Raw genomic sequence first — 27,120 nt, forward strand, 5'->3', positions numbered from 1 at the left:
TTATTTCATGGAGCATAAAATTCATCAGTTATTAAAACACATTGCAAAAATACCCAACAGTTTGGGAGTCCATAAAACATGTGTACTCTGATGCACATCTTGCAAAGCAAATCTGCATCTTATCACACTGCTTGCTCAAACTAGAAGTATTTCCTGGAACCTCCTCAATAGGAGAGAGCAACACCCGGCCAACAACTATAATTGAGACGGTAGGCGACCAAACTGACACAATGAGTTGCTAGAATACAACCAGTTAACCCGTACACCCCACTGCATTACTGAGCCAATTTGCATCACCCTCAGCTTGACGCTCAGACAGGACTTGGATTTGTTGCTGTGACAGGACCTGGATTTGAACACAGTGACAAGCTGCATATGTATGTAAGCATAACGTTCACCACGGTGGATCCAGACTCTCACGTCTGTCACATGTGCTCAGTGTGAACCTGCTCATCTGTGAAGAGAAAGGGACGCCAATGCTGGACCTGCCAATTCTGGTGCTCTCTGGCGAATACCAATCTAGCTGCACATGGCTGGGCTGTGAACACAGAACCCATTTGAGGATGTTGGGCCCACATGCCAACCTCATGGAGTCTCTTTCTGACAGTGTGGTCACAAACATGCACACCAGTAGCCCGCTGGAGGTCATTTTGTAGGACTCTGGTAGTGCTCCTTGTGTTCCTCCTCGCACAAAGGAGCAGATACCAGTCCTGCTGCTGGGTTGATGCCCTTCTAAGGCCATGTCCAGCTCTCCTTGTGTAATAGCCCATATCCTGGTATCTCCATGCCCTTGAGACTGTACTGGGAGACACAGCAAACCTTCTTGCGATGGCATGTATGGATGTGCCATCCTGGAGGAGCTGGACTACCTTAGCAACCTGAATGGGCTGGAGGTACCACCTCATGCTAGCAGTAGTGACAAGGACACTAGCAAAATGCAAAACCAGAGAAGAATCAGTCAGGAAGGATAAGGAGAGAGCAATTGTCTGTGGCCACTACCTGCAAAACTATTCCCTTTTTAGGGCTTGTTTTGCTGTTACCTCTCCAGTGGAACTGTTGTCACTTTCATTTGCACCAAAACAGGTGACAGAGTCACAATCGCTTATGCTTCCTAACTGGGCAGATTGATGTCCCTGAAGTTTAATTGACTTGGTGTTATACTGTGATGATTATGTGTTCCCTTCATTTTTTGTGTGTATTTGTATATATTTTTTGAAAAATCTGGAATAATTATTTGTGAGTACTAAAGGCTGCGCAACATGCGACTCTACGTAGGAAATGAATGTCTTAGACACAAGCTGAATATTAATGTTTCAAATATTTATATAAAATTGTGTAGGGGCTTAACTGAATCCAAGGCTGTGCAATATGTGACCCTTCCCTCTGAAGAATAGAACAGTGATATGAAGCATATAGGTCAGGTGTTCAGGGAGCTATTGAATTTGTGGTGTTCTCCTTTATATGTAATTTTAGAAAAATTTGGGGAAAGAATTCTGAAAACTAAAGGCTGTGCAACATGCGGCTATACATAGGAAATAATTTAGCATTAAAACTATATGTCTTGGTCATATCTTTTGAGAAAGCAATTGAGAATGTAAAGTTTTAAATATTTCTCATAAATTGAGTAGGGGCATAACTGGGCAATAAAAGGCTGTGCAATGTCTGACCCTTCCCTCTGAATAATAGAACAGTGACTTGAACCATATAGGTTAAGTGATCAAGGAGCTATTGACTTCCTAATCGATTTTATCATATATGTATTTTTTGAAAAATCTGGAATAATTCTTTGAGAAAAATAAAAGCTGTGCAACATGCAGCTGTAAGCACTACTAGGCAAACAGGTTGTTTGGTTCCAATCGCGGAGAGAGAAGTACTTTATTTAGAAGGAGCAGGCAAACAGAGCGGTCAAAGGTACAAGCAAAGGTCAAGATCCAGTATTTAAAAAAGGCACACAGGTCAAGTTACACAAGGTCTAAGACAGAACATGTAGACTAAGGACATGCAGAGAATGCTATTGAAATTTATGTTTCAAATACTTCTCTAAAACTGTGAAGGTGCTTAACTGGGAAACCAAACCAAAGGCTGTGCAATAAGTGACACTTCCCTCTGAAGTATAAAGCAGATAGTTTAACCAGGGCATAGTTAAATATTTCACTGCTTCCTCATTTCCAAGTCTAAAACTGTTTTAACATTGAAAACGAAACAAAAATCCTAAATTCTAGCACTTGTCAAAGCCTGTGAACCCTGAGGAGATATTTGAGCAACTAGATAAACAGATACGCTTTGTTTGAAATGGCATTTTATAACCCGGTATGCTTATTTCATTTATTTGAACAAAGGTACAAGCAAAGGTCAAGATCCAGTATTTAAAAAAGGCACACAGGTAAAGGTACACAAGGGCTAAGACAGAACTTGTAGACTAAGGACTATGAAAAAAAGGTTATACACGGTACATCAAAAAATACTTTGGAAAAACTCACTGACAAAGACTCAGTATGCAGTCAAAACATACAATGCCTCACAAAGAAGAAGATCCATTGAATCAAACAAAATAATGGGGCTGATGTGAAACAGGTGAGGAGTGTTTGCGGGATTGGGAAAGTGAGGTGTGTTCGCGGGATTGGGAAAGTGAGGTGCGGGGGCGGGAGCTGGGTGCAGGGGCTTGGGAAGGCTGTGTTCAGGAGGTGCTGGAACAGGGATTGACCAAGACTTGACTGCTGGCCTCACAATGGTTCTATGTAGAGGATAATCTAGAATAAAAATGTTATATCTTCGTCACATGCTGGGAAAGCTATTAAGATTTTTAAGTTTAAAATACTTAACAGGGTTAACTGGGAAACCCAAAGCTGTGCAATGTGTGACCTCTGAAAAACAGACCAGTGATTGAAACATCTAGGTCATGTGATAAGGGAGCTATTGCATTTCCAAGTGTTACTTGTCACTTATATGTAATTTTAGAAATATTTGTAAGAAAATCCAAAAACTAAAGTCTGTGCAACATGTAGCTCTATGTAGGAAATAATTTGGCATCAAAATGATATGTCTCAGTCACATGCAGAGAATGCTATTGAAATTTAAGTTTCAAATACTTCTCTAAAACTGTGAAGGTGCTTAATTGGGAAACCAAACCAAAGGCTGTGCAATAAGTGACACTTCCCTCTGAAGGATACAGCAGATAGTTTAACCAGGGCATAGTTAAATATTTCACTGTTTCCTCATTTCCTTGTCTATGGGGGGAAACGGTTTTTAACAATGAAAACGAAACTAAAACTAAAAGTTCTATCACTCGTCAAAGCCTGTGAAGAGATTTGAGCAACTAGATTAACAGAGACGCTTCGTTTGAAATGGCATTTTATAACCCGGTAATCTTATTACATTTATTTGAACATTTATGCTGCTAGGTATTTAGGTTAAATTAGCTTCACTGACATTTATTGTCCCTGTTATTGGGTCTTAGATGTCATCTTTAATTCTAAAAGTAGAATCGGTAGAAACACATATTCATTATTATTATATTTATTATTATAATTAGAATTATTATTAGAATAGTTCGAATATGTGCAATTGTGCGAATTGAAGCATTTGTTTTTACAGCAAATGTCTCCTAATTACCGTTAGGTCAACCTACTGTAAACTTGTAGCCCGACACGTCGTAGCTATTCCGCTTCTCAGATGGGGTAAAGCAATTTCTTATCTCAGTGAGTCCGAATATTGAATGTCAATAGCTTTTTTCATTTATATGAACGGTAAGTTCTGTTATCTTTACTTTTATATTTACTGTTACTTTTAGACCCTTGCTTTGCATAGGCTATAACTCTACAGACGTTTGGGTGATCCGGAAATGTACAGATGTTGAGAAAAATATTGAGAGCAGTCATTAACTTCAATAATGAATAAATGCTAATCATTATTAATACTGTATCTATGAGGAAAATTGTGTACATTTAAATGCATGTCGTTTTTAAGGCCCAAATATTTTGGTTTCCCATATCGTCTAGCCTAGAGCGTAGATAATAATTAATAGAACTTCTATAGCACTTCTATGAAACTCCGACCAATGCCAAAAACATTGGTCGGAGTGCTCCCGTACTACAAAATGTTCTCTTTGACGAAAATGGAAAATAGGAGTGCGGTAACGTGATCCATCACAGTCGATCAAAGTATGCGAACTTGGGGAAGCCAAAGAAAAATAGAAAATAAATATTGTGCGTGAACGAGACATCTACAGCATCACCGCAGACCAACCTCTCGCCAACCATTTCGTGTTGTGTATTTGACTTCTCTTAAGTAGTTAACATACCACAATTTATCATCTTTGGGCTTGTCATTCACAGACAAGCACCAGTGTTTTGTCCCGGACAGTAACCATGGAGGCCATTACTAATACATTGTATGTGTTGGGGGTAGCAGTAGTCATTTTACAATGTATACGGCCAGGTAACGCGTTAGTTAATTGTAGTAATCCCTATTATATCATTTTTCAAATAAATAATGCTTTACTCAATTCCACCAGTATCCCAATGAAGTTTTACGTAGAGTTCATTTTCTCCAGTAGCAACTGGCAACAAAAGCATGTAAAGATGGCAGCACCAGCACTGACCTAAAGTTCATGATACACCTACCAAAGCCAAGCGCCCAGCTCCTATTAATTTCAAATCGATATTTAGCGTCGACATGCGATTTGTGCAGCGGAAGCCTGAGCTGCGCGATTCAGGGAAGAAGTTAACAATTTTGACTACGTACAGGCTACGTAATTTTTACCCTCGCGTATTACCAATCACAGATGTTGCTGTCGTTTTGCAGGAATCTCTTGCCCTGTTGGACAAGCCTTACAAGTCACACATGAATCCTGCTGGTTGTCCTACTGGATTTTGGGGCCACTTCCCTGTAGGACAGTTCATGCGGGATCCTGGAATCCTGAAGTTTGTCCTTCAGGAAAGAGATCCTGCAGGAATCATGCATGAAAAATATCCCGCAGGTTATCCAACAAATTGTCCTAGAGAAAAGTAACAGACCCTAACATTAATATAATGGAAATGACAATTCTTAAACTTATAATTACTTTTGTAGTTGTATAAAAATGTGCATATTTGTAAACAACTTGATATTTGGAATCATGCAAATGTAAATCTAGCAACTAAAGCCCCCCTAAAATATGCCTAGCGACGTCCCTGGGTCTAGGTTTGGTATAGTATCAACAACTGAGGCACGAGCGGGTCAATCTGATCTCAGAAGGATTACGCAGGCTATTTTACGTACATTTTAGCCAGGCGATTTCGAAAGATATATTACGTTAAGTAAAAAAATTTTAAGAGTCTGAATCGAGAAAAATATACAGTAAATCATATTTCAAACCGGAGACTTTCCGTTTCCCAGACAGATATGCTACCCATTGCTCCAGACAGGAACCTGTGGCTGACAAAGACGAGTAGTGGTGTCACAACATAAATATGTTAGAAGTGAATGTCTTTGTAATCCTAACCCAAACCTTAACCCCAGTGCTGTGATACTTAACCTTAACCCAAACCCGAACTCCAGAGCTGTAAGACCTAACCAAACCTTAACCTAACCTTTTTTGTTTCCTAACCGTAGCCCAAACCTTAACCTCAGTGCTCTAAGACCTAACCAAACCTTAACCTAACCTTTTTTGTTTCCTAACTGTAGCCCAAACCTTAACCACAGTGCTGTGATATCTTAACTTAACCCTAACCTTAAACCCAGCGCTGTGAGGCCCAACATTAACCTAACTTTACCATAAAAATGCATTCATTACATATTCTAGCGACCTTGGTGTTGCTGTTACTCAGCCTTAATCTACATATCTGGTGTGGGGCAAAGGGTATGGTTACTGGCTTTTAATCCAAATGCCGCTGGTTCGAAACACAAGTAGAAGTTGTTTTAAAAATGTGTCATTATTGATGTTTTCATAGTGTTCGCAAATATCATACGTTTGTCTGGGGTTCGTATGTTATTTTACGTTTGAATAGCGCTCGTAACATTTCATTCATTGTAATAGTGTTCGTAAGATATGTTATGTTTTAGGCAAATCATATGTTTTGGTAATGTATCATACATTGTAATGTCACATATACAAAATCGGGTGCCATGGATTTTCGTAAAATAGTCTGCGTAGTGTCCTGAGACCACATACAGCGGGTAGGAGAAGCCGACCATACCGAGACCAGTTTTTCTTCTGCAAAGCATCACTATCAAGTATAAACACTGGTGTTCCAGAATATACTCAGATTGGTTGAAATGTGAAAACGTGACGGCCAATCAGAGGCTATCTCCCCTTGCAAACTCTGAACTTTTAATTTAACATGAAACCAACCAAAAAAACTCCTCACTCATGGGCAAAATAACAAGAAACCAGGCAAGCCTAGTTCAGCCGACCCGCAATAAAAAGCGTTGATCGTTGTTGCCCCATGAGATTCAAACCTAGATCGCCCACGTGAAAGGGTGTTTTTAAGTATGCCACCAAGCTATACATCTGGCGAATGTCAGTATAGCCTCTTGACATTATATTCTGTCACTCATTAACATGTCAAGTTTGAATATTTCTTTAGACACCATTAACCACTGTGTTAAACTGAGTAACATTTCGTATTAAGTTTTCCCCCACCACAAATAGCATCTATGAACAGTATGGCTTTTGCCACTGGCCAATTCAACAGATAATTAGCTATTTATGAATTACATTGATACAATAACTACTGTATCAATATAGGTGACGATAACTGACTTTTTCGTCAAGTGAAAAGACGAGAGAATCGTGGAATCCACTAGAAATAGTCGAAATACTGTATAACCATAAACAGTTTCAGTTGAGGCTTACTATAACATAGCTACTGATTGTTGTAGGAAGCTATGTTTTTGTCAATCCTGACCCAAAAAGCATGCCTGGATGCGTACTTAAAAAATCCCCAAGAAATAGTCCCAATACTGTATAACCAAAAACAGTTTGTTTAGGCTTACTATATATAACGTGGCTACTGAATGTAGTAGCCACCCACGTTTTTGTCAATCCTGAACAAATCTAAATGCATACATTGTTTTGACTGTGAGGAGAATCAATCACGGAACCTATAGCTTGCAGATCCGATTCTCTAACCACTACACTATTTAAGTCGGTCAGACAGAGACAATTGCTCTTCTAGGCCGGTTCCGCTAACGCGGTCAGGCAAAAACACAGGTTATAATGAGCACTATGCTAGCAGGCAACGTATTTCTGTGGTGCTGCCATATAAAACAAACATCAATGCTAAATAAACACAGCACATTCACAACGCATACCTAACTTATAAAACTGACCAGAGTCACCAACAATTTCCACCATCCACCAATCCGCTATAATTAGCTTTTCCTCTAGTTGGAATGGCGTCACATCAGTCTCAAAACTCACGCACATGCATTTGCCACTTCGAGAACAATAAATTGATTCAAGAGAACAGAAACACAAGCTGCGCGTGCAGAGGATCAAACTTGCGTGCACACCTGGTGCCACTTCGAGAAGATAAAATTCAGTCGAGAGAGCAGAAACACAAGCCGCGTGAGCGAAGTGTGAGAGCATGGCGTACAATTTCTCAGCAACTTCTCAAAATTGACCTGTGCCTTCTTGAACCCCCCCTGCTCTCACTTGACACCGATAGTTATACGCACATGCAATAGTTAGTCGCCCATAAGGGCTTCGCTCCTATTGGTTTACCCCTCTGCCAATAGGCAGTCACTGAAAATGTTAATATGCAAATCACACCTCTCATGGCCATCTGCCCCATGGCTATAAAAGAGGTTCTCACACTGCTCAGTCTCCCAACATACCTTTCTTTATGAAAAAAGCAGTCAGAGTATGGTCAGGGCATGAACCCTATGGGCGACGCTCCACTCATAGAACTAGAGTTACAAAAGTAACTATCATTTTACTTCGTGAAGCTTTGCCCATAGGGGCTTCGCTCCTATTGGTTTACGGCAAAACTAGCAAGCCGAAGATGTACTTCCTGCCGGTCAACAACCTCACCAACGAGACAAGTGTCCAACAGGATGGTTCAGGCACGGAATACCAACCACGCCACCGAACTGCTTCCATCCTGCTCAACCATTGGCACACATGTTTGCGCACTGATAAACAGCCTCAAACAAATGCACATACGGCAAAAACTGAATTGGAGCGTCCGGGGCCAGCCCAAAAAACACTGCGCACAAGCCAAAAAGCTGCACAGGCAAACTGGAGCATCAGACAGAACCATGTCAAATGCACCATCCCAGCCGCTCAAGGGACGTAACTCCCACTCCAGCCTCAGCCACACCGAGCACAGAGTGAGCCAACGTAGCCACAGCCATGTCACGCAAGTAACGCAGCGCAAATGTCTTCCACCCCCACGCCCCTGAACAGGGTGGCCGAGGCCACCACCCCACGCGTGGAGTGTGCCCCAAACCCCCTAGGCATGGGAGTGCCACGTGACCAGTAGGCAAGATCAATCGCCTCACACAACCAGTGAACATACTGTGCCAAAGCACGCACCGAGCACAGACGATGCAACCTCTCCTCCCTCGCTCCCGCATGGGGGGGGGGGGGGGGGGGGGATGCCATCTTCATGGAATGAAACGATGACTTGTTCAACTTAGACAGAAAGGCCGGGTTAGGGAGCAACATAGCCCTGCTGCCATCGCCGTTGATGGAGAGACAGCCAGGCTGTGTCGACAGCGCACAAAGGTCACTGAACCTCTTAGCAGAGGCCAGAGCCAACAAGAGTGCCGTCTTAAGGGATAGCATTCTCAACGGTAACTGATCAATAGGTTTGAACGGCACATTGCACAGCGCCTCCAGAACCAAGGCCAAATCCCACTGTGGCAACGTCCGCCGGGCCACCGGCCGGAGACGGCGGGACCCGGCCAGAAACCGTTTCACCAAGGGATGACTAAACACAGACACTCCAGTGAAACCTTCATGACACGCCGAGATTGCATGTGCGTATACTTTCAGCGTGCCAGGGGATCTTTGCTGATCAAACAGACCCTGCAGGAATGACAGGACACTGCCCACGTCACAACACAGGGGGTCTACCCCCGCGTCCTCGCACCAGTGGGCAAAGATCCTCCAACGGCCAGCATAGCTAGCCGATGTGGAGGGCGCCCTCACACCCTGAATGGTTGCAACTACCTTTTCAGTCAGTCCTTGCCGCAGATGCCAGGCCCTCTCAGGAGCCAAGCCCGTAAAGGGTGGCCCAACACAGGGAATGCCCCGATTGAGCCGTTCGCCTGTGTCAACACCTCATGACAGTGAGGGATCGGCCATGGCGTCCACCATCTGGGCCGCCTCCACACAACCACAGGGCACCCGGGTGAAAAGGGGCGATCAGGATGAGCGACAGCCCCTCCGTCCGCACCCATAACATGACAGGGAGAATACACTGGAGAGGGGGAAACGCATACAGCAGTACTCTCGGCCACGGCCGGTGAGCCAACGCGTCCACGTCCAACGGTGGCCTGTCCTGCGCACGAAGAGAAAACCACAGGGAGCAGTGCACGTCCTCCTGTGACGCGAACAGATCCAGCTGTACCTTCCCGAAACGTCTCCAGACCTCGACTACAATGTCGGGATGAAGATGCCAATCGTTGTCCCGGGGACCTCCCGGAGACAGCAAGTCCGCACCCATATTTAGCTCTCCGGGAATGTGAAGAGCCTTCAGAGACCTTAGGTGCACCTGTGCCCATTCCCAGATCTGCACTGCCAAAAGGTGGAGGGGCAGAGACCTGACCCCGCCCTGCCTGTTTACGTATGCAACCGCTGTGCGGTTGTCTGACCACACCAGGGTCGGTGCAGCAGCACGCGCCTGATTGTGTCCAACTCCAGCCAGTTGATGCGGCGCTCCGACGGAGACCACATCCCTTTGACTGTGTCCTGCTTCAGCCCGTCAGGGATGCGTCCGTAAATACCGGGACCCGAACCGACACTCTGCCCATGGGAACCCCACGTAGCAGACTGCGTGGGTCTCTCTAGTACACAAGGTCCGACTCCAGAGAGCTCGGGACCTTGATCACCCGCCGCCGTTGACGCACAGGATCCAACCGGAGACGTCAGCCCTTTTCTTTTGTTTGTTCAATTAAAATATCCACACCGACTACCTCTGCCTGCAGCTGGTTCCTTGCTCCCGCAACACTACACCCATTCATTACACAAGGGTTACGTCTTCCTTAATGGGTTCACGGTTCAGGCTATTCCTTTGGAATTATATTTTTGTTCAAAAAAAAGTATTAACAGTCGGCACCATTTTGTACAACAAGTTTATTTTAACAATTGTGGTTTACGGCAAATGCCTTTTGTAAATGTCGTCTTTTAACAAAACTTGCCTCAAACGTATTTAAGAGCCAAATGAACAGCTCTTTTTCACTTGTGAATCGGCTCTCATCGTTCACCAAAAAGAGACATTCGTTCGCGAACGACCAATCACTGGAGAGCAGGGCGTTTCGAGAAGGCGCAGGTGAACTTAGAGAAGTCGCAGAGAAATTCCATGCAACAATGTCTGTGCTCACAATGTTTATACTCTCGCGGGACTGGTCCTTCACTCATGCGGCTTGTGGTTTTGCTCTCTCAATGTCACTCAACGAACCCTGTGGCTCTAGCAGTCTAGGGTGGATGGTACAGAGACCCGTAACATAAAACTCATGCAAAATAGTGTAGTGTAAATGAACACTGAGAACAGACACAGACAACCAAAGTTACTGTCAAACATAAAACGTTTATTATAAACACACGGTAAAGGTGTAGGGAAAGGGGCTGAGTTGGACACAAGAAATGAAATAATATAGTCCAAACACCCCTAAACTGAACTTGCCTGCCTCAAGAACCGCTTAGCTGACTACTAACCAATACAAAAATACAGTCGGTGGTCTGCTCAGTTCTAACTAGTGTTTTTAGACAAAGTATTCCTATGGGTTGTGTATGCCCAAGGGTGACTTACTAAAAAAATTAACTTTTCCCAGGGACACAGGAACAAACAAAACCACTGGTTGAACAAGGACTAAACAGCAAACAATTGACTAGACAACACCACAGCAATACATAGATGAAACAGAAATAAGTGAGATGTCCTAAATTAAGTGATGTATGAATGAACAAAGTGTCTGTCTATCAGAAGGGTATGTATCTCAAGAGTGTCTATGTCCATGTGGGGTAAAGCAAAAAAGTCTCTCTGGGAGAACCAACTGACTGGGTTTTTAAACTAGGGGATGTGTGATGTGATTGAGTACAGGAAAAAAGGAACAGGTGGTACAATTAGGGAGGGTGTCCACTGATTGGTCCACCTCAGCAGTCAGGCGATGCACTCATGACTACCAGGTGGAGCACAATCAGGAACATAAGGGACACCTGGGGAAATGGCAGGAGGGGAGAAACACAAACGCACATACAGGGTACCTGCATGCTCTCTCGACTGTGGCACCGGTGTGCGCGCAAGTTTGGTCCTCTGCATGCGCAGCTTGTGTTTCTGCTCTCTCAACTCTAGCTTGTGTGCACATGAGTTTTGAGACTGATGTGACGCCATAAGTTGGTAGCAGAACGTTTCAAATAGAGCGAAAATATTTCCTATGCCATTGCAGTACAACGATGGTCCAACAAGGAACACGTCTCTTGTTTATGAAAGACTCTACTTCCATTGGATTGGATTGGATTGGATGGCGTTAGCCGGATTCATTAACTGATTATTGACAAAAATAGATCATTATTGACAATTACAGTTTGGTGAGGGATACAGGCATAAAATGTCTGTTATAACCATTAAACACTGAAAAATTTATTGAACCAATATTTTCGAGCTGTTGTTTTTCCCCCTAAAACATGATGATAGGCTTATCAATTAAAGGAAACTAATACAAGCTAACAGGGTGTAAAGTAATTTCATTGTCACAAAGTAATAAGTAGACAAATTTAATACATTATGGATGTGAAAAACAGCAAAGGAAGGCTTTTAATATTTCATTATTTTATGCCTTAAATTTCACATTTGTTGAATTTGGTGAGTAGCACCTTGGACATGCCAAGATGACCTACATTCAGCTGCAAAAAGTCTTCACAATGCATTTAATACCCTTTTTATAACCAATATGTGGTTTTAAGGTAAAGGAGACCATCATTTAAAAAAAAAAATTAGAACATATAATTTCACTATCTTAAAATATTCCTAGGGTCAGAATTGGCACAGTACAGTAGGAATGGTCATTTTGGATGAAGCACTGGGTCATTGTTGTGTATGGTAGCATTTATTGTTCAAAAATAGTAATATTGCTAGCTAACTCCTTACCTACCAAAAAGGAAATTGAAAATGCAACACCTGTTTAAGTGTGGTAAACTAGCTTCTCTCTTTTAGTCAGTGTGGTTGCGTGTGTCTCTGTGGCTGTGTGCAACAGCCATCTTTCAGTATTTCAGAGGAATTTAGTCAGGGGTGGTCAGGGGACTTTGAAGAGGAAAAAGTCATCTCCAGCCCACATGATCACTCTTTTTTTTTTTATTCAGTTGATATAATCATCTAAATGTTTGACATCTGTTCCAGAGACTCCCTTTCACTGACTTGATCCAAGGTGGTCTTCAGGTGATGAAAACCATCACTGTTACTGGGAAAGTTCCCCAGGAGGCAGATAGGTAAGATCACCCATCACTGACATAATGATCAATGTCATGTGATGTATTACATTCCCTTAATCTGAATGCACTGTAGACCTACTGAAACAAGTGATATTAATACTACAAACTTATTTCCAAATAATGCGTAAAATGTAAATCAAAATAGAATGCAATGATGTGCAAATCATTTAAACCCAATGGGCCGGTTTCACAGACACAGATTAAGCCCAGTCTAGGACTAAAAGAACAAGCTCAATGGAGTTTCTGTGTAACCAGCCCTAAATTCAATAGAAAATAATACAAAGACAACATATCAAATGTTGAAACTGAGGTATTTTTATATTGTTTCTTGAAAAAGGTTGGGACTGAGGCAACAAAAGACTGGAAAAGTTGTGTAATGCTAAAAAACTAAACCTGGTGGAATATCACAACTAATTAGGTCAACTGGCAACAGGTCAGTAACATGATTGGGTATTAAAACATAATTCCAGAGAAGATGGGCCTGTCAGAAGTGAGGATTGGGAGGGGTTCACCACTCTGTGAAAGACTATAAGGGCGAAAAGTGCAACAATTTAAGAATAACGTTTCTCAACATAAAAAAAATAAATAGTTTGGGGACCTCATCATCTACAGTACATAATATCATTAAAATATGTTGCTGGCATCAAATTTAAAATGGGCATGTATTTAAAAAATATATATATATTTTATATGTTGTCTTTGTACTATTATCTATTAAATATAGTGATAAGTGATTTGCACATCATTGCATTCTGTGTTTATTAGCATTTTATGCAGCGTGTCAACTTCTTTGGAAACAGGGTTGTATTTTATGTTTGATCTGCTTTGTTATCTGTCAAGTTTGCTGAACTGTTTATTTTAGGGGCCATTTTAACTTAATCTCCTGTATTTTTATCCCTCTCAGGTTCCATGTAAATTTGCAGTGTGGTTCTAGGGCCGGAGCAGACATTGCCCTTCACTTTAACCCACGCTTTGACAGAAACCCTGCTTATGTGGTGACCAACACCTTTAAGCAGTCCAGCTGGGGTGAAGAGGAGAGGAAGCAGCCTTCCCCCTTTCAACAGGGCTTCAGCTTCACTCTCATTATTATCGTCCAACAGGATGCCTTCCAGGTCACCCAAACCCTCCCTGACTGTAGTATATAAATAATACATTTCTACATCCAGGTCATCCAAACCCTCCCTGACTGTAGTATATAGATAATACATTTCTACTTCCAGGTTACCCAAACCCTCCCTGACTGTAGTATATAGATAATACATTTCTACTTACAGGTTACCCAAACCCTCCCTGACTACAGTGGATAGAAGACACATTTCTACTTCCAGGTTACCCAACCCACCCCAACTGTAGTGTTTAGGTGACACATTTCTACTTCCAGGTCACCCAAACCCTCCCCCACTATAGTGGATAGAAGACACATTTCTACTTCCAGGTCATCCAATCCACCCCAACTATAGTGTTTAGGTGACACATTTCTACTTCCAGGTCACCCAAACCCTCCCCGACTATAGTGGATAGAAGACACATTTCTACTTCCAGGTCACCCACCCACCCCAACTTTAGTGTTTAGGTCATAGCTCTTCAACCCTCTCCTGGGGATGCCCCAGCCATTCCATCTATTAGATGTATCCCAGAGCCCACTATACCCACTGTATGTGTTCCCTTAAAACAAAAGAATCAGCAGTGTATAGTCAGTGCTAAAGTTTGTCGATCTCACAGGGAAAAAACCCAATGTATCAGCTTGCTCTTCGCTGTGCTCTGAAGAATTTTGTCATATTAGGGAAAAAGAAATGGTATATACAAATGTTGTTTTGTTTGATATTTTGTTTTTAAAACAATGATAATCTAAATTTAGTTCACATTGTTATTTAATTTATTTACAGTAGGTTGTTCAGAAATTAAATGTATTTCCATTCCTGGGTTGGAAAATGAATTGAACAGAAATTTGGAATAATTAACTGCAAGTCTTTATGGAGTGAATGAGTGAATTACTCATAAGTTCCATGGTTGCTCATTAATAACTCTGCATAATGTTACTCTCTTTTTTTGTTTGTTTTTAGTTGAATGTAAATGGGAACCACTTCATGACCTACAAGCACCGTTTGCCCATTCATGTAGTAGACACAATCTCAGTTCAAGGAAAGGTGGAGGTGACCTCCATCACCTTTCAGAATCCTGCAGTGAGTAGTAGCTAATTTATTAGATAGACAACAGACGATATAATGACAGTTGAACTAATCTAAATTGATGTTATTTCTTGTATCTCACCTTTCAGCCACAGCCTGGATATCAGGCACAATTTGCATATCCAACACAAGCAGGTGTCCCTTCTTATCCGGGATTTGGGGGACAACCAGGATTTCCAGCACAACCAGCATTCCCTCCACAATTTGGATACCCAGGATATGCTGCGCAACCAGGGTTTATGGCACAACCAGGACTTCTGGTGAGTACATTTAAATCTGAATCAGTAGCTAGGTTTCCAATTGGTGACAGATTGGTGACTGATTATTGGTAGCATAGGCATGTATTTTAAGTATTTATCTATATGAAGACAAGTTTGGCGTGTTTCAATTTATTTTCCAACTATACAGATATCTTCTTACAAACTGTTGTGCTAAATTTGCCTTTCCTGGCCTTGGCACCAGCACTGCTGCCAAAGGCTTGCAAATACAGTGTCGGTAGGTTCTATGTGATGATATCAAAGAGCCAGCATGCATTCTTCAATCATATCACCAGAATAAGACCTTATAGTATATAATCGCCACAATCAATCAATACAGTGTCTCTGAAAAATATTCACCCCCTTGGACTTTCCCACATTTTATTGTTACAATTTAACATTAAATCAAAATGGTGTTTAGAGCAAATTATCAACACACAATGTAATGTCAAAGTAAAAAAATAAAGTCTGCCAATTGGTCTCAATTATTTACAAATATAAATCAGCAATGTTTTTCTTCCATAAGTAATCACCCTCTTTGCTACGACATACCTGAATGAGCTGTGGTGCAACAAAATGTCTATGTAATTAGCTGAATGGAGTACACCTGTGTGCAGTTAAGGTGTTTCACATGGTTTCAGGTTAAATACACCTGTCTCTGCAAGGTCTCACAGATGGTTAGTACAATTCCTAACAAAAACTACATCATGACGACAAAGGAACAATGAAAGCAAATCTGGAATTCCATCAGGAATGGGATATAAGAGCATTGCCAATGTATTGAATATCCCCCAGAGCACAGTATATTGTTAGGCAATTGAATGAATATTCCCCCTGCGAATCTGTCTAGCACAGACTCTCCTCAAAAACGGAGTATCCAGATAAGAAGTTCACTAGACAGCAATACTACTAAGAGGCCTATGGCACCTCTAAAGGATTTACAGGTTTCCAAGGATGAGCTGGGAGACAATAGCCCTGGTGATTCACAAAATTGGCCTTTATTAGAGAGTGGCAAAATGAAAACCACTCAAATGAACTGTTTGCTACAGTTTGTGGGACACTTATGATAAGTGGAAGATGATTTGATGATATAAATATAATGCTTGTGAAGATAAAGCACAGTTTTTATGCAGCAAAGTACATAGAAATCCAGGAAGTCTACTGAACTCTGCAAGAGACCTGGGACTTGGAAGATTAATCTTGGCTTAGAAGATCAATTAAATTGGCTTAGAATCAGTAAGGTCAATGTACTGAAGTGGCCCAGTCAAAGCCCAGACCTCAATCCGAATGAGAAATTGTGGAAAGAGTTGAAAATTGCAAATCTTAGGAAAGAACCCCACCCAAGTTGACAGAGCATGAGCAATTTCGCAAAGAATAGAGGATACATTCTGAGACACTTCCTGTTTCCATATCACTTGCCAAGAAACAGCTAGACCTGCTTGCATGTATTGAAGCTCTAAAGCAGGCTGAAGGCTGGCAGTCTTTACTTTGGAGGTGTTAAGGGTCGATTTAGAGGTCATACCTCAGGACCCTGGACCCACCAGGCATTTCCTTTGACTTAACTCACCTTTAAATTCAGCCTATCAGAAAAAAATCAGTTTAGTAATATTGAAAGTGCTAATACATCCATTATGTTCAGTGGACTTTATTGTTCTGTGTCTGCAATCCATGTCACTGTAGTTAGGCAGACTGGGACAGAATTTCAGTAAAAATACAGTGACCCGTTGACAGAATTAACTTGGTAAAATAGGGGTGTGAATAAATAAATAACATTTTGATCACTCTAATTAGTTGTAATGAAATCATTCCAATATTCCATTTGCATCCAGGTTGTCCCATACAGGAATGTGATCAATGGTGGACTCAGCATTGGACGCACCATCAACATCCAGGGAGTGATTAACCCCAATGCAGACAGGTCTGATCCTGCTTTGTCTGTTTTTAATTACACTTTGCTGTAAAGACGATACATAGGTACAGTATAAACTTACAGTATCTTTCACTGTGGTGCCCCTTTAAAACAGGTTAGAGGAACAGGTTAGGGGAATTTTAGTTTGCTTCTTTTGAATTGCTTTGCTTATGTATCTTTAAATTGTACCTTAGGAACAGGTGCATTATAGATAGTGTAGGGATTTCTCCTGTGTCTTTCTCCACAATGCTTACCTTCTGTTTTGGTTTTCTTATAGGTTCACTGTTAACCTACTGTGCAACTCTGACATTGCACTGCACTACAATCCCCGATTTGGTGAGAATGTAGTTGTACGCAACAACAAATCGAGGGACCAGTGGGGACAAGAGGAACGCTCTGGTGGAATGCCCTTCCACAAGGGCCATCCCTTCAGGGTAACTATAGGCAACATCCTAGCCATGTATTTTGAATCTATTCCCCCAAAGATTTTCTCCCCAATTTTGTGATATTTAGATTTTGCAGGTTTTCCCACTTACAAAGCACGTAGAAGTCTGTACATTTTATCATAGGTACTCTTCAACTGTGAGAGACGGAATCTAAAACAAAAATCCAGAAAATCACATTGTATGATTTTTAAGTAATTAATTTGCATTTTATTGCATGACATAAGTGTTTGATACATCAGAAAAGCAGAACTTAATATTTGGTACAGAAACCTTTGTTTGCAATTACAGAGATCATATGTTTCCTTTAGTTCTTGACCAGGTTTGCACACACTGCAGCAGGGATTTTGGCCCACTTCTCCATACAGACCTTCTCCAGATCCTTTAGGTTTCGGGTCTGTCGCTGGGCAATACGGACTTTGAGCTCCCTCCAAAGATTTTCTATTGGGTTCAGGTCTGGAGACTGGCTAGGCCACTCCAGGACCTTGAGATGCTTCTTACGGAGCCACTCCTTAGTTGCCCTGCCTGTGTGTTTCGGGTTGTTGTCATGCTGGAAGACCCAGCCACCACCCATCTTCAATGCTCTTACTGAGGGAAGTTGGTTGTTGGCCAAGATCTCGGGATACATGGCCCCATCCATCCTCCCCTCAATACAGTGCAGTCGTCCTGTCCCCTTTGCAGAAAAGCATCCCCAAAGAATGATGTTTCCATCTCCATGCTTCACGGTTGGGATGGTGTTCTTGGGGTTGTACTCATCCTTCTTCTTCCTCCAAACACGGCGAGTGGAGTTTAGACCAAAAAGCTATTTTGGTCTCATCAGACCACATGACCTTCTCCCATTCCTCCTCTGGATCATCCAGATGGTCATTGGCAAACTTCAGACGGGACATGCGCTGGCTTGAGCAAGGGGACATTGCGTGCACTGTAGGATTTTAATCCATGACGGCTTAGTGTGTTATTAATGGTTTTCTTTGAGACTGTGGTCCCAGCTCTCTTCAGGTCATTGACCAGGTCCTGCCGTGTAGTTCTGGGCTGATCCCTCACCTTCCTCATGATCATTGATGCCCCACGAGGTGAGATCTTGCATGGAGCCCCAGACCGAGGGAGATTGACCATCATCTTGAACTTCTTCCATTTTCTAACAATTGCACCAACAGTTGTTGCCTTCTCACCAAGCTTCTTGCCTATTGTACTGTAGCCCATCCCAGGTCTACAATTTTATCCCTGATGTCCTTACACAGCTCTCTGGTCTTGGCCATTGTGGAGAGGTTGGAGTATGTGGACAGGTGTCTTTTATACTGGTAACGAGGAGGGCTTCTTAAAGAAAAACGAACAGGTCTGTGAGAGCCGGAATTCTTACTGGTTGGTAGGTGATCAAATACTTAGGTCATGCAATAAAATGCAAATTAATTATTTAAAAATCATAAAATGTGATTTTCCGTTTTTTTGATTTTTAGATTCCGGCTCTCACAGTTGAAGTGTACCTATGATAAAAATTACAGACCTCTACATGCTTTGTAAGTAGGAAAACCTGCAAAATCGGCAGTGTTTCAAATACTTGTTCTCCCCACTGTAGTTTATTATTACGACCCTGCTTCATCACAGCAACCCCCAACCGATTTGGGACTCTTAATGATGAGAATTGTCCTCGGAAGTACATATGTTCCTCTTAACACACTGCTTGATTGACAACAAAATATAGACAGGAATCATTATGGGCAGAATGAACACACAATCCATTCTACATTGATTGAGCTCAAAGGCTTCCAAGCTGCCACAAAGAGTTGCTAAAGTACGATGAGGCAAATTGGCAAAATAACCATATTCAATCACTAACCCCCCAACCCAGGTGTTCTGGGCATTTCATCGTCCTCTGCCCAGCATTGGGCTAATCCATAAACAGGTTTTCAAACCCTATGCATTTTGAATATTGTTCTTATTCTAGACCTTCAGTGACACTCAGTTCCATTTTAAATATGGTTTGAGATACAAAGTGGGCCCTGGGCAAGTGAGAGAGGGTTTGTGGAAAAAAAATTGTTTGAAGATTTTCATTCATAAGAATTTTATTTTGCCATTTCTTGTGACTGGATTCCACTTGCCATAGTTGGTGGTGCTTCAGATTCATCACTCCTTCAAAATGCAGGAACCTAAATCATTCAACTCTTTAAATACTTAAAGCCAATTAATTTGGCTTGAGGTTCTCAGTTAAGCTCAAGCAATGTCTTCAACCTTCACTAAATTGACTTTAAACATGTATGCGAAGAAACTACTTTAGATAAATTTTTGGTGGAGTTGGGTAGTCCTAACACCATATGTTAGCATATTTCAGTTGGAAATGCATACTTTGTACAGTGTGTGTGTGCAATAACAGTATTTCCGCCATTTCTATTCCTGAGAGTAATATCTTTCAGCGATGGAGTAATACTATGTTGTAGCTTATACCGTTAAAAGGTAAGAACCACATTCATAGACAGTAAAACAAGCACAGTATTGGCTGCAACCTCTAGTTTGGGAACGACTGCATTAGACACATTATTTATTCAGCTGTTCTTTTTCTATATCAAAGACCAAATCCTATTGAACTTACTTTTGTCTTTTCAGCTGTCTATTTACTGTGATACTCAGTGCTACAGGATTGTGGTCAATGAGAATCAGACGATCACCTTCAACCACCGCCAACAACACCTCCAGCAGATCAATGTCCTGGAGGTGAATGGAGACCTCAGTTTAAACTCTGTGATATTTTAAGGCTGTGGGTCACAACTATCGGTTTGGTGACCAATATACTTAATTTTGTCACCTGCCCTTTTTATCGTATAATTCCATAGTCAGGCATTCCATAGTCAGTGTCAGTCATCAGCATATAACATTATTAATCATTAATCGTTATACAGCAATGAGTGACCAATCCTATCATCTCAAATATTATACCATAATCAGAAACTATATTTTCATTTAGTTCTTTAATCAAGAATCTCTTAAAAATCAAGAAATAATTTTGTATTGCAAGTGCTTCCAAATGTTTAGGCCAGGCTTTTTCAACAACCTATATGTACAGACTTCAATACTAAATAGCTCCATTGCAGTGAACAATGAAGAATAAAAATAACGGCTGTAGTATTGTACACTGATAAACATACCTTCTCAAAAAAAGAAAATGTTAGGCACATTGCAATTTGAAATGTCTTTCCGATAATGTGCATAATCCATTCATATTTGTTGACTAAATCTGTTTTGAAATGATTCCGAATAATCGCGTTTACACCGGTGATTTATGCTAAATTCTGCAGGCTACATCTCAGACTCAGTGCTCCGGTTTTCTATTGAGTCAATGGTTTTGTACTACATTCGGTCTTTCCAACTATTTCCGTTACCGAGTCTTTGCTTCCCTGTACTGTTGCTTAATTTTCATAATTTTTTTCAGGGATCTGTTTGATAGGATGACAACCATTACAAGATGCCTAAAGCAAACGATACACATCGCCATTCAAAAAGAACAACATGCCGCGTTTTCACACGTACATGTCAATCTGCAAACCCCGCCCTATGTCCTAAAGTCCGTGGCTTGGCACCAAGTGAGAGCCGGACTACTCGGCCATGGCCTAGTGGCCGACTGGCACTGGGCCCTGTAAGTGGAAAAATATATTTTTTTACTGGTGCCACCAGTGTTTGGCACCAATGGCAACGAGTAACGTAACCGTTAGTTTAAGTAATCCCTTACAATTATTTTGTGATATGCCAGACTTGACTTTCTTGAGAAGTACAGTGGACCAGTGATTCTGTCAAGAAAAAAAACATCAATAATCAAAACGTTTTGTTATACAAATTTGTCAGAGTACAACATCTTTTTTAAGGGTATTTAGCTTATTGTGCGATTTTCTGCTTGCAATTTGAGAAACACAGATTGCGTTGTCATAGTAATCGGATAATGCCAGGCGCGCAGATGGCACTAGGGACGGGGGGGACATGACCCCCCCATATTCATAGAGACCCGATCCGTCCCCCGCCCTCACTATTGCTACGAAAGGCGAAATAAATCGGTAAAACAGAGGACTAACCAGTGTTTACACTCACTCTCTGTGTATGTGTGCTACGACTCCTGAGTGACGCGTCGCCGGGGTCCTATGAGGAGCTGGTAGGTGCCTCAATCGTGCCTGTAGGAGCGGTAACCGGTTACCATAGTGATCATATATACCATCTATGACTGAGCTGAGTCTGTGATTTTCTGATCTGAATCGACTGTATAAATGCCACATAAAGGCAATGAAGAGACAAAAAACAATCACCTTGTTTTTTCAAAAACCAAACAATGTAAGTATCCTATACCTGTTGACTTTCCCAGATCTGGCAGATTAGATTTGTTAAGGGGAATAGCTAGTCTGACAATAATGGCAAGAAGGCTTTTGCACTTAGCAAATACAGCAAAATGTGGAGACAATAACTATGCATTTAGGTGAGGGGACAGAGGCAAATAATGAATGAACACAAAAAGAATGGTTGGATAAATCAAACAATTTATCGTTGTCAGGAAATAATGTTTAATCTTATCATCTAACCCATTGTACTGTATACATTGACTGAAGTATGTTCACTGTCGTGTAAGCCACTATAAAAATAATTATATCAAGTAAATTTGTGTGGTGAAAAGTTTATGCAAACAACAAATAAAGGCCTACCTAAACTTTTGACATCCTCTTATAGCAGGAAATCATGTTTTTTTTTTTTTATTGTACGGAGCAACGAAGGATATAGATTCTTAAATTAAATTAACTATGATGAAAAACATTTCTTAATATTTCATACATCATTTGAAAGATATTTCTAATCTATAAATTGCAACAAACTTGTAATTAACACAATTTGGAGTTCTTAGACATTTTAGCCATTCATTCTCATGAATATGTTGTATTTCACATTGTTTTGAAATTCTATAGAGGTATAGAGGGTTAACTGAAATTATAAGATTTAAAATGTTGTCCTCCTGGCCTGCAGGCAGTTTCTGATGACAGTAAGGCAGGCCCAAGTCAGTCAAGTGAGGATCTGCAGGAGGGCAGCCACAGTAGATAAAGACAGCTTTTTAGTGCAAATCATTAGCCCAAATTACGCAAAGTAACCTTATTAATTAGAACATTTTAGTACCAACTTTAAAAGGTTAGGCTATGCTCTGTTTTTTTATGAGATATTTACTTGGCAGGGAAGAGACAAGATTCTTGAAAATAAGAGACAATGGTACAGAGGAGAAACAAAAGCCAGAAGGTGACATGGAAGAGCAGAGAGTAGACCGGAGTGAAACAGAGAGTAGACCAGAGTTAAACAGAGAGTAGACCAGAGTGAAACAGAGAGTAGACCAGAGTGAAACAGAGAGTAGACCAGAGTGAAACAGAGAGTAGACCTTAGTGAAACAGAGAGTAGACCAGAGTGAAACAGAGTAGACCAGAGTGAAACAGAGAGTAGACCAGAGTGAAACAGAGAGTAGACCAGAGTGGATAAAATAGGAAAAAGATATGGAGAGAATGGAATAGGAATAGACAGAGGAAGAAAGTAAAGGAGATGGAGAGGAGGGAACCGGAAGAGGGGAGAATAGATAGAGGGAAGAAAGGTGAGTGGAATTAAGGAAAGAGATGGAGCGAAAGGAGGAGAGCATTTGGCTACCTGCATGTGGGTCTCCCTCAACGCCCCCCATCAATGAGTTGAACTATGGGAAATATTTTTCCAAAAAACTAAAAGAATTAAGTGCTCCAGCTTCAGTGTCATGTTGGACTAGAGATGGAGCTCACCATTCAGTTGCTAGTCTCAATAGGGAGTTAACTGTGTAGAAGATAGTATTGGGCCTCATCATAGCAATGTAACGTGCATATCTTGTGGGATGTCTAAAAAAATAAATAATACAATTTGTATTTTGATGATGTGTGGGTCTAAACCTTGAAATATGTTGTGCCCCTTTATAAGAAAGGGATGGTTCTTTGTGTTGCTAGACTAGCAACAAACTGTTTCCCATGTGCATTTAAAACTATAAAAAGTACTCCGCGGTAGTCTGTTATTAAGAAGCTATCCTGTTATAATTTTACATGACGCAGATAGTTAATCTGTGAAATAAAAAGAATGGTAAATGGCGGCCTCTAGTGTCAGCTTTTTTTCTATTATACAAACAGAAGCACATTTTGCCAAGCCTCTATGCTTCTTTGAAGTAATGGCAGTGGCTTCACCACACAACTGGTCATTGAGGGCTTTTTAGGATAATCAACATATCATCAGTTGCCATGATAATTTTTTTGCAACACATGTAAACCTGCCAATGTATGTCCTGATTCTGACCCAAATATACGGCTAAAAACAACTAGTTCATTGAGTGACTTGACTGACTTACTGAATATGTGGATTTCTTATGGGTAAAGCCCATAGATCTGACTATATTGTGCAGTGTATTTCAGCCTTTAGCATTGTGTTGATGTGTTTCAATGGGTATCTTCATTATCGACTCTCAAACCTGCTTACCAAAATATGCATTGGAGGACAGATACCTCAATTTTTGGACTTTCCAGAACTGAGGAATTGCTTAAAGAAATTGGGTAAAAAAGATAAATTATAATAAAATGATTTGAGCCAAGATTGATATCTGCATTAAATTATTTCAAAATTATAATTAAATAATGCATTTATAGTTGACTAACTTATACATAATAATATATATATATATATATGTATATAACGTATAGCTGAATATAAAAGCCACACTGCTCTCAAAGTACATGAAGTCAATCAGGAAGCAGGCTCCCAGCATCACAGCCTTCATCTTCACATCCAGGTCCATGGGGAAGGAGATTCCAAAATTATCTGCACCCGTGAAGACTTCCTGCATTATACCGACCCACTGCTTACTGATTTTGAGAGTGGCTGGGGCCACAGCACTGTAAAGTGTAGCAGTTGTTCTGTGCTACAGCAAACACCTGCTGCCTGACGCTATTCTTCACAATGTAGCTATTATTCACCTCCCAGAATCACTTCAGCCAGATTAATATCCTGATGGACGAGTCCTGGGAGACAGTCTAGGGGTCTTAGATGGGCGGGCATCACCACTGGAGCCCAACGGGGCACAAGGCCTGGGGGTAGAGGGCCTCCGGGAATCATGGGTTGGGTGTTAACAGGATTATGGCCAGACACCACTTCAGAATAACAGTTTGCCTGGGTCACCTTCGGATTCCTTGTCATTCCCTCCATGTGTGGCCATAAGGAGCAAGGCACTTCTACTTCAGACATCAAGCAAACAAAACACAAAATCAGAGTTCATCCTTATTTTTCAGCTAGGGCAATGGAATTGCATAAGATTAAGACCAAAAATAAATAGCTTGTTTAGAAATGCTTTGTGAGTCAATCCAAGAGTCCTCTCATTCATGCAAGTCAAGTTATGCAAAACAAAGAGCTACTCTTAGCAACGCTGCCTTTCCAGTGATGTAGTTAGTCTGGCATATTAGCTTTTTTAATGTATATTTTAACATCCTGCATTATCTTGTCTTGATGTTAGCTCTTGTCTAGAAGAAGCCTAGGCTCACTACTGAATCAGGTTTGTTATCACTTACCTTATAGATTATGACTTGACCTAAGCGTTATGTTTCCGTTGTTAAGCGTTACACCTGATGCAGCAAACAAAGAGGGGGAAACACTTCAGTACACATGAGCGAAGGTGTGAATTTCCAGTACAGGTAAACCAACAACACAAATATGGCACAGGTTGTACTGTAAGCAAATAAAATAAAAATGTATGAGATTTTTGAATTGGGCATAAAAGGATAAAATTGCTAAAGCACTGAAAGTTTCCAGAAGCACACTGGGCTCCCCATTATCATTGTGAAATGTAAGCAGTTTGGAAACACAAAGATCTGTTGTGACCAAAATCAAACTATTTGACCTGAATGCCAAGAGCGAAAATAAGGTATCGTTCATCACCTGGCTAATTACCATCCCTACAATGGAGAATGGTGGTGGGAGCATCGTGCTGTGGGGATGATTCTCAACAACAGCAACTGGAATACTGGTCAGGATTGAGGAAACAATGAACTGTGCAAATACCAAATAAGTCCTTGAAGAAAACCTGATCAAGAGCACACAGAACCTCAGACTGGGATGAAGATTCTTTCAACATGAAATGCAGATGAGATATTTCAGTTTTTTATTTTCAATGTATAAAATCTTGTTTTGGCTTTATCATTATGGAATATTGCATGTAGATTGATGGTGAAAAGAAATACATTATACATTAAGTCTATATCACAACATAATGTGTAGAAAATAAATACTTTCCAATACACCATATATATTGCTAATAAAAAATAAGGGAACACGTAATCATCACAATATAACAACAAGTCAATTAAACTTCAGGGATATCAATATGTCCAGTTAGGAAGCATAAGCGATTGTGAATCAAGGAAATCTGTTTTGGTACAAATTTATGTGATAACAGGTTCATTAGAGAGGCAACAGCAAGACAACCCCGAAAAAAGGAATGGTTTTGCAGGTGGTGGCCACAGACAATTGCTCTCTCCTTATCCTTCCTGACTGATTCTTCTCAAGTTTTGTGTTTTGTTAGTGTCCTTGTAACTACTGGTAGAATGAGGCGGTACCTGCAGCCCATTCAGGTTGCACAGACAGTCCAGCTTCTCCAGGATTGCACATCTACATGTGCCGTCGCCAGAAGGTTTGCTCTGTCTCCCAGTACAGTCTCAAGTGCATGGAGGAGATACTATGAGATGGGCTGTTACAGGAGGAGAGCTGGACAGGGCCTTAAAGGGCATCAACCCAGCAGCAGGAACGGTATCTGCTCCTATGTGCAAGGAGGAACAGGAGGAGCACTACCAGAGCCCTACAAAAGGAACTCTAGCGGGCTACTGGTGTGCATGTTTCTGACCAAACTCAGAAACAGACTCCACGAGGGTGGCATAAGGTCTTGACGTCCTCTGGTGGGACCTGTGCTCATAGCACAGCACTGTGCAGCTTGATTGACGTTTGCCAGAGAACACCACAATTGGCAGATCTGCCATTGGCACTCTGTTCACACCAAAAGGAGGTTCACGCAGGTTCACACTGAACATACGTGACAGATGGCGTGATGAATGTTACTGTATGGTGCTAGAAACTTCATCTAGCATGACCGGCTAGGTGGTGGGTCAGTGATGGTCTGGGGCGGCATATCCTTGGAGGCACAGATCTTCACTTGCTAGTCAATGGTACCATGACTGCTGTTAGGTAATCCTCAGACCCATCGTCAGACCTTACACTGGTGTAGTGGGCCCTGGGTTCTTCCTGGTGCAGGACAATGCCCAGCCTCATGTGGCCAGAGTGTGTAGGCAGTTCCTGGATGACAAAGGCATTGATGCCATTGACTGGCCCCCACATTCCCCAGACCTGAATCAATTTGAGAAACCTCTGACAGACAAGGTGTATTTAAACAATAGGCCAGTGGTGGTGGTATAGCAATGACATATTAGTCATATAACACAAAACCCAGAGGTTTGTTATTGCAATTATAAACTAGTTATAACAGTGGAAAATATATGTTTCATACCTATGGTAAATGGTCTCATTTTACTCAGTAAATTTGTATTCAGTGTTCATTTTGGCATGTAATATATGGTGAATTATCTGTTTTGTTGTGTATAAAAATAAAATATAGAAGGTTTTGGTCCCA

General features: G+C 41.3%; 1 protein-coding gene across 2 annotated transcripts; it reads left to right on the forward strand.

Annotated features, from left to right (window-relative positions):
* The first annotated feature begins 2,291 nt into the window (after nucleotides 1-2,291).
* lgals9l3 (lectin, galactoside-binding, soluble, 9 (galectin 9)-like 3) lies at nucleotides 2,292-22,121 on the forward strand. Of its 2 annotated transcripts, none has more exons than XM_020050310.2 (8): nucleotides 2,292-2,310; nucleotides 12,546-12,634; nucleotides 13,542-13,749; nucleotides 14,701-14,820; nucleotides 14,916-15,086; nucleotides 16,913-17,001; nucleotides 17,270-17,426; nucleotides 20,037-22,121. In XM_020050310.2, exons 1-8 carry the CDS (start codon nucleotides 2,293-2,295, stop codon nucleotides 20,181-20,183), a joined length of 999 nt encoding a protein of 332 aa, XP_019905869.1. In that variant the 5' UTR covers nucleotide 2,292; the 3' UTR covers nucleotides 20,184-22,121. The 2 variants fall into 2 exon arrangements, with proteins under 2 accessions (XP_019905869.1, XP_010871146.1); XM_010872844.4 differs by lacking the exon at nucleotides 2,292-2,310 and adding an exon at nucleotides 3,258-3,362.
* The last annotated feature ends 4,999 nt before the right edge of the window (nucleotides 22,122-27,120 follow it).

Source organism: Esox lucius, chromosome 1, assembly GCF_011004845.1.
Source record: "Esox lucius isolate fEsoLuc1 chromosome 1, fEsoLuc1.pri, whole genome shotgun sequence".
Lineage (NCBI taxonomy): Eukaryota > Metazoa > Chordata > Actinopteri > Esociformes > Esocidae > Esox > Esox lucius.

Bases quoted from the DNA above. Each gene is read 5' to 3' on its own strand.
- lgals9l3 (XM_020050310.2), top strand. The intron at 17,002-17,269 runs GTCTGATCCTGC...GTTTTCTTATAG, and splicing joins ATTAACCCCAATGCAGACAG to GTTCACTGTTAACCTACTGT. The intron at 17,427-20,036 runs GTAACTATAGGC...TTGTCTTTTCAG, and splicing joins ACAAGGGCCATCCCTTCAGG to CTGTCTATTTACTGTGATAC.